General features: G+C 36.8%; 1 protein-coding gene and 1 pseudogene across 2 annotated transcripts; one reads left to right on the forward strand and one right to left on the reverse strand.

Moving 5' to 3' along the window:
* Nucleotides 1–383: 383 nt before the first annotated feature.
* On the reverse strand, nucleotides 384–7440 carry LOC146935556 (Intron maturase, type II family protein). 2 transcript variants are annotated; one of them, XM_085750722.1, is made up of 4 exons: nucleotides 7229–7440; nucleotides 4697–7161; nucleotides 4174–4306; nucleotides 384–732 (listed from the first exon to the last, which is right to left on the reverse strand). In XM_085750722.1, exons 1-2 carry the CDS (start codon nucleotides 7323–7325, stop codon nucleotides 4841–4843), a joined length of 2418 nt encoding a protein of 805 aa, XP_085606848.1. In that variant the 5' UTR covers nucleotides 7326–7440; the 3' UTR covers nucleotides 384–732; nucleotides 4174–4306; nucleotides 4697–4840. The 2 variants fall into 2 exon arrangements, with proteins under 2 accessions (XP_085606848.1, XP_085606847.1); XM_085750721.1 differs by having other exon boundaries at nucleotides 384–735.
* Nucleotides 2061–3568, forward strand: LOC146935557 (F-box/kelch-repeat protein At3g23880-like; annotated as a pseudogene).
* Nucleotides 7441–8604: the final 1164 nt, after the last annotated feature.

Raw genomic sequence — 8604 nt, forward strand, 5'->3', positions numbered from 1 at the left:
ATCCTCAAAATAGTGAAACCATATTTGTAATATTATGTCAAGGATTTCAAAGGTTAAAAGTAATGTTTCAAAAGCTGGACCGAGTAGGCAGTTCAGCCGGTTGAATTGTGAATTGGCCCGTTCGTCAGTTGGTTTAATCCCAGTCACATTACAAATGTTTGGACTGGAATTGAATTGGGTTAAGCTACATGTCAACAATGAGTATTTCAACTGAGTTTCATTTTATATCTTTTTTACCTTTTTTATTAACTTTGGTTTACTTTTTTATTCACTAACTTGTTATCTGATTCGACCGCAGCTGAACCATGATCTTGAGGTCTTGCCAAGTTAATCTTCGGTTGAGTTTTTAAATATTGGTTTAAAGAAACATTTAAAGATCCTTATTGACAATGGTAATTAATCTTTTTTTTAAGGAACAATGGTAATTAATCTATTCACTAATGCTCAATGCATGATGCTTGTTAAAGTACTCTTTCAATAAAAAGGAGAGGAGTTCATAGTTTATACCACTCCATCTTTTCTAATATACACAATTAACTCTTGCTGTAAAAAAAAAAAAAAATCCTAACGAACTTTTTCATTAAAAAGGTTAAAACTCCTCAGATTACAACCTCAAACGCTGTCAAACTTTGACCGTTTTTCTTCTTCCATATCATGCAGTCCCTCGCTCACCTTGATGCCATTGTAGGAGGCCAAGCTAAGTGCATTGAGCACATAATTTGATCAGAACACCTGCTACAATAACAAGGAAATTGAATAGTAAAGGCACAATATTAATGTTAATTATATTATCAACTGTTATATAAAAAAAAAAAAAAACTAAAAAAACTTGTGCATCGTCCTAAGTTTAACATCAGGCTCGGCCTTGAGGGAGTGCAAGGTGCTCAATCAAGCCGGGCCTCCAAAAGCTATGGGCCTCAAAAAAATTAACTCTAATACCCACCCCCACTTAAATAAAAAAATATATGTGTTACTTCTTTACATGTTTGAGTTTTTTCTAGACTTTAGTTCTCCTATATGGACATAAATCTGGTACAATCAAACCACCCCCAATTTGTATAATCACTTAAACAATCAATTTGAAAACCTATTTCATTGAAAGAATCACAACAATCATTTCTTTTTCACATAAACCATTCGTTTTTCCCTTTTCCACAACGGATAAGTGACAAATCCAAACGACGCCGTTAGTAAATTCTACCTCTCTTTCGTTTAATTTTTTTGTATTTCGTTTCATGTTTAGAATCCCTTCTGATTCTGATTTTTTAATAAAGCTTAGCTACACAAAAAAATTGCGTTTTTATTTTATTGGGGGCCTATTTTAAATAGAGAGTCGAGCCTCCTATTTCATAGGGATGGCCCTGTTTAACATATAACACATTATTGATCATTTCAAACATCAAATGAAAGTAAAGGAACATAGTAGGAAACTTGGAATATGTGATGGGACATTAATTACCACTTCATGCAAAATGTATATTTTTGTGTAAATGAAAATCCTACAACTAATACAGTGATAGCAATGCATGCTATCTGTTGGAAATTCCGCCTTAATTGCGGTCCACCCCCTAGTCACCTAAATTGCGACCTTTGGTTAGCCTTTATTGCAGCCTCCAACACCTTCATTGTGTTGGCTTTGAGGGGGTGGATTTAGTCCCACATTGGATTTGACAAGAGTTTATAAAGACTAAAGAGGAGGCACTACTCACCTTACAAGCCGGTTTTGTAGGGATGAGTTAGTCCCCAAATTTCAACACTATCCAATTTAATGATACGTGATACAGACTAAATGGTATTGTAGGGATGAGTTAGTCCCCAAATTTCAACACTATCCAATTTAATGATACGTGATACAGACTAAATGGTATTGAATGTAAGCAAGGAAGGAAGCATTGTCATGGTTTCATGAGATTGCAACATAATTCCTGGAGTAGCTTTTGGCGGGAAATTTTATATGGTAATCCCCGACATATTTGCACGGTCAATATACACAATACAATCATTTTAGGTTAGAACCACAACGAATCTGTTCATATTGTAATATACAATCAGCCACATCTATGACTCTGTCGTTGGTGGTCCTCCCAAACAATCTCATCAGCGAGGTCTTATCCTTTCTCGATGTGAAATTTCTTGTGCGACTCAGGTGTGTGAGTAAATCTTGGAAAACACTCATCTCTGATCCCGCTTTCGTGCAATTGCACCTAAGAGATCACCATTACGAAATCCGCTCTTCACACTAATCACACATCACATCACAGAAATCCCAGGCAAGTCCCCTATGGCAGTGATGATGAATGGGATTTGGATTGTTGTATCGTTCCATGCCCCATACATTGTTTAATTGAGAACCCGTCGTTCAGCCTTTCTGTGGATGATTACTATCATTTGAACGACAAAGGATACTCTCGTATAGTTGGTTCCTGCAATGGATTGATATGTTTGACTGGTGATTCTTTCACCAGTGGGTTTCAAGAGTACTGGCTCCGTTTATGGAACCCAGCCACCAGAACAACATCTCAAAAATTTGTGTATTTTCGTAATTTTGGCGATTCACGTTTAAGCTTCATGTTTGGTTGTGATAATACCAGACACTTATAAAGTGGTGGTGTCCCGTTACATTCATGATCAATTGACAAGCGAGATGAAAGTTCTCAGTTTCGGTGATAATGTTTGGAGAAATATTGAAAGTTTCCCGACAATTCCTCTTCACTTGGACTATCGTGGACTGGGTCGTTCTTGGTATGATGGTATGTTTTTTAGTGGCACTCTTAACTGGTTGGCTATTCACAATAACACCCTGTACAATGGGTATGATGTGTGGACTGGGTCGTTCTTGGTATGATGGTATGTTTTTTAGTGGCTAACTGGTTGGCTATTCACAATAACACCCTGTACAATGGGTATGATGTGAAGGACTTTACTGTTGAGCAATTTGTTATTGTTTCACTTGATTTGGGGACTGAGACATACAATCACTATTGGGTATTGGCTGCCTCGGAGATTTGATGAGGTGCCTCCTATAGAACCAAATGTTGGCGTGTTAGGGGACTGCCTTTGTTTTTCTTATTCTTACAAGGTAACCTATCTTATTATATGGAAAATGAAGAAATTTGGGGTCGAAGAGTCTTGGACTCAATTTCTTAAAATTAGTTATCAAAATCTTCAATTAGATTATGACTTTAGTTGGAATGCACTGAAGTATCATCTTCGATTCATACCCTTGCTTCTTTATGAGGAAGGTGATACATTGATATTACATAGTAATAAAGAAAAGGAAGCAATTTTGTTTTGTATAATTGGAAAGATAATAGAGTGGTGCGAACAGGAGTTACGGTGCATAAAACTATTATTGATAACAGAACTAACAATTATTTATGTTGGCACTTGGCCAAGAGTCATGTTGAAAGTTTAGTTTCGATTTGTTGAAAGTAAGTTCCTATTCCATGGCTAACTTGTTTGAATTTATGTAATAGCTTAGGTTAATTGTATTTTTTAAATGACTATCTATTAACTTGACAATCTCCTGAATTTATTAACTATAAGATGATTCTCTTAAAAGGTAGTCCTCCCTCTAGTCTTGTTGTAAACTGTTAAGAGTCTCACATCGGATAGGAGATGGTCTGACAATGTGTTTAAAAGTGGGGGCAATCCTCACCTCACAAGCCGGTTATGTGGGGTTGCGTTAGGCCCAACCACGATTTCTAAGATGGTATCAGAGCCTCTTCAAGATCCATTGGGCCACCTGCTATCAGGTTTCCGTTATCGGGCCACCCACCATTTATGTCCACGCTTCAGATGTTCAGTCCTGAGCGTGAGGGGATGTGTTAAGAGTCCCACATCGGATAGGAGATGGTCTGACAATGTGTTTAAAAGTGAGGCAATCCTCACCTCACAAGCCGGTTTTGTGGGGTTGTGTTAGGCCCAACCACGATTTCTAAGATAAACAAAACTAACTGCCTTCAAACTAATTAGTTTTCTTGATTTCATAAAAAAGTAAGTGTATTCTCAAATATCCTTCATGGAAAATTGTTTCATGTAAATAAAAGAGTAGTTAAATAGACGAAAAGTAGTTAAATAATTAAATTTTCTTATATTTGAACAGATAATTGAGGGGTATATACAAGTTACTCCACAGTAAAACCTATAGTAAAATGGTAAAAAGATGGTCACCTGATGTAGGATGATAAGGTGTTAATTTTACACCATAGACTACTGCTTCAGCTCAAACAAATTATTACTCAAGTCAAATGATCCATCGTAATCTGAAATCTTCAGCAAGAGCTTCCAAGGTAACATGCTTGCCCTTACGAAAGAAGATTAAGATAAGTTATAATTAAATTGAGATTACAATAAAACTCCTTAAAGTTGACACTAAAGTTCTAAGATAGCTGTTTTCATTCTTTGAGGACTTCTACAACAGGTGAAAATAGCACAATCAATAACAATACAAAGGATAATACTTATTATTAACAAGCAACAAATAACAACACACGAAGTAATCTGATCTGTAGATTTCACCAAAGCACGCACATGATTCCCATCAGAGAGATAATAGATTTTAGTTTATCTAAAACACGACACGTGTAAGTTCTTGCTATTCTTATGAAACTACTCTTGTAGTATTCAGCAGTACTCAAATACAAATTATTCAACAAAACTTAAAAACTCATAGTTGAAGGCAAAGAAGAATCACCTTTATAAAATCTGCCGGCAAGTAGTACGTATTGAATCCCGTCTCTACAATGCAATTCATTTCCAGTAGAACCTTCATCTTCAATGAAGTGGAGAGATATATGATGACCAAAGTTTAAACCAAACATCCTGATAAAGTTTATGATCACAAAACTGAAGACACTCGTTTCCATGCACCAAAGTCAACGGACTGAAGTGATATATGACCAAGATACAAATCCTTCAAATGTTGCTTACACAACCCTAGTCGCCGTTTATTTAAGCTTGGATGAATGCAGGTCGAAAATCCGGTTTTCCAGCTTGGAGACTTTTGCCTTTCCATTACATGAAGAGTATAGACTCTTGGTGCTGGAGCTGAACAGCCTATTACAAAACAATTACATGGTCTTGCTTCGGTCACAATTCTTGCCATAGACAACAAACACAAACCGCTGTATGTAATTCCATACATTAACGCCTCGTCGTTGTCAAAAACTTGAACAACTGATTCTTCATTCATTGACTCCTTCTCTGTGTCCTGTGTTGGTGGAAGCCTGCTAAGTTCTTCATCAAACTGCTTTTCTATCTCCATTTCGTGTATCCGATACTTTGTTGCTAAAGTACGAATGCATGATTTCCTAATTTGATCGGATATCAAAACCTTTATCTCATTAAAGTTAGCACAATTCTCGTACCATTTCAGCCAGCGGCAAGCAATCCCCGAAAACCAATCAATAATTTCGCCTGTATCATGCATGACAAGCAAATTAGCAGACCTCGCGAATCCTTCTGATGTAGTCAATCCATATCTCTCAAGACGCTTTTTTATTGCATAGACAGGAGCAATGATTTCTGTTTTAGCTACAACCTGTTCTGTTGAACTGTCATTATTCGGCAAAAGCTTGATAATTGAATCTGCCTCAGTAGATATATACTTTTCTGTCTGTTTCATAAACTCGTAAAAGGAATCTGTTAACTCTTGCGGAAGAGCCGGTTCTCCGACGAACTTAGACAACACATTTTCTTCACTTTTGGCATTTTTCACTCCAACATCCTGCATCCATATCTTCAACAAATGCTTATACCAATGATCGGTTTCCATCCCAGGTTTTCGGAAATGGGAAACCTTACTAAGCAGAGAGCTACTATCAGCTAAATGTTTGATCTCTGATTCCTTTACCTTCTTCAAACCATGACCCAACCATTTCTTCCCTATTCTAGCCGTCCCGTAATTCCAAGCCTCAAGCTTCTGCAAAGCAAACAACTCAACTTTATCTTTCATCTTATGAACCGCTTTCACAGCATGACTCTCTTCAACATTCCTCTTTACTAATGTCCCCAAAAACCGAACACCACTACCAGCCCCAACACAAGGCAGCACATCGGTTCGATCACCAACATCGAGCATCAGAGACTCTTTCAAATAACTCTCAATCTCAGACTTAAAACTAACAGCACAATCCCTAGAACCAGAAACCGCAAAAAAAATCTCATCCATAAACCTAATACAGTAAACTTTAACACCGGGACTTTCAACACCATTACCATCTAATTGTCTGCGAAACCAACCGCGCAATGCAGAGCTCGGCTTATCTCCACCAACACCCTCTCCATCACCGTGCACACCTTCGTATCTCATCTCCAACCTATGAAACTCACTATCAAACAAATCAAGATAAATATTCATCAAAATCGGCGACAAAATCCCTTCTTGCGGCAACCCCTCTCCTTTACAAAAACCACCAAACTCAAGATTCAAAACCCTAGCATCAAACATACTTCTAACCAAATCAAACAAAAACTCATCCTCAATCTTATCCTCCATCACACAAACCAACTTCTCCATCAATGCACCATCAAATTCCTTCTCCACAAGCAAAGTAAACCACCAATCAGGACTCACCACACCTTTACATATATACTTCAACGCCGCCACACGTCCTCTCCCACTCCTACAACCGTGCGAAATCCTCGAGAAATTCGGTTTGAAAATCACTTCTAAAACAATCCTTAATGCTTCCTGAACAACTCTCAGCTTCAAATTAGGTAACACCAGCGTCAACATTTCCTCATTCGAATTCAATTTTTTTCTCTTCTTTCTCGTTGAGATTGAATATGTATTTGCATTCACATCAAAACTACGTTCGTTCAGGCATTTTGCCACGTCATCGATGAAATAATAACTGCCTCCATTTTCTTTGGCGTTATTTTCGCCGCATTTTGTGGAAATGGTTATATTGGAGTTGATTTTGATAATGTTGTAAGCGTCGGTGAGAGTTTGGGGATTTGAAACGACGGTATGGATTAAGTTATGGAACTTGCCGTTGTTGTTGAGTTGAGATTTGACCCGTTTTTTGATTCGAAGCTCCAGGAAGCGTTTGAGTTGCATACGGGTTTCTCCGGGTTTAGGGGTATTGGTAGAAGAAGAGGGTTCTTCGATTACTGAGGCGAGTTCTGTTGCCAGCGTGTGTTGAGAATGATGTTTACCTGAAAAAAAGATGATAGTTGAGTATTTAAGGGGAAATTGGAAGAGAAATGTGAGTGAAGTGTGTACCTGGAAAGGAGGAGAAAGAAGAGGTGAATCTGAGGAAGGAGAAAGAGTGAAGTGATTTGAGGAAATTTGTAGTGGTGGTGGTGGTGAGTTTGGCCATTGTTGGAATAGATTCTGTGTTCTTGCTTCTTGCCGCAGCTCTGTTCAGTTTGAAGAACCTCCCTTCCCTCGTCTCTTCGGTGTGAAACACGAGCCAATTTTCTTTGATTTTAGGGGAATGAAATTAATAAAAAAAAAAAAAAAAACCGACAGTAAATACCAAATTTTATTACCAAAAACATAAAAGAATCATATTTAATTAATATTTTTTGTTAAAAAATTATAATTTTTTTCGGGTTAAATATGTTTTTGGTCCCTATAAATATACCAACTTTTCGTTTTAGTCCCTCTAAAATTTTCCTTCAATTTTTGGTCCCTTAAAAATTTTCCTTTTTTACTTTTGGTCCCTCTTTTAAAGTAAAATCATATGTAGAATTCATATTACACATTTCTGCATAATTTCATTAAAAAATACAAAAATTAATTTAAAAATAAGGACCAAAAGTAGTGATTGAAAATTTTATAGGGACTAAAAGTTGAAGGAAAATTTTAGAGGGACTAAAACGAAAAAGTTGATATATTTATAGGGACCAAAAACATATTTAACCCTTTTTTTTCTAAGAGTTTGTCATAGTATTATACCATTTTCTGAAGAAAAAAATTATTAAAAAATATGAAGGCTAAAAGTAACGATGAAAAACTTTTAAGAACTTAAGGTTTAACAAAAATTTTAGAGACTAAAACGAAAAGTTGATATATTTATAAGGACCAAAAAATATATTTCATCCTTTTAAAAAAAGAATAAATAAATAGGGTCGACGAGAGGTGTTCATCCTACACGAATGCGACCACAAGATAAAGGTGTGTCGTGCACGATTAGTTGCCCTCATTTGAAGATAAATTATGAGAATGATTAACATGTTTTTATAGGATGTGAGGAGACGAATAGAGTGTGGCAAACAATTGGATTGTGGAATTTAATTGATTGACATGTTGTTGTTTCAGTCGCGATGTTAGGTTTGCAAGCAATGTGAGAAATGACATGGTAATGATGTTGTGGTGTGTATGGCATCGTCGTAATGTTAAAGTGTGAAACGGTGAGTTGGAGCCAATTGATACAGTTGTACATCTTGTGTGTGAAGCATTACTTCAATGGCAGGAAATGCGAAACACAACAGGATCATACACGCAACGCCTAGAACACAACACAAGATGACAGACACCTGAAGTAGATTATATAAAATGTAATGTTGAGGACACACTTTGAGGATCATGGGAGCTTTGGTATATAGTGGTGATACGTTGACCACCATAGGTGGCAAACACCTCTTCTACCACCA

This window comes from Medicago sativa, chromosome 3 (genome assembly GCF_051527215.1).
Source record: "Medicago sativa cultivar Bolivia chromosome 3, Bolivia_mono, whole genome shotgun sequence".
Lineage (NCBI taxonomy): Eukaryota > Viridiplantae > Streptophyta > Magnoliopsida > Fabales > Fabaceae > Medicago > Medicago sativa.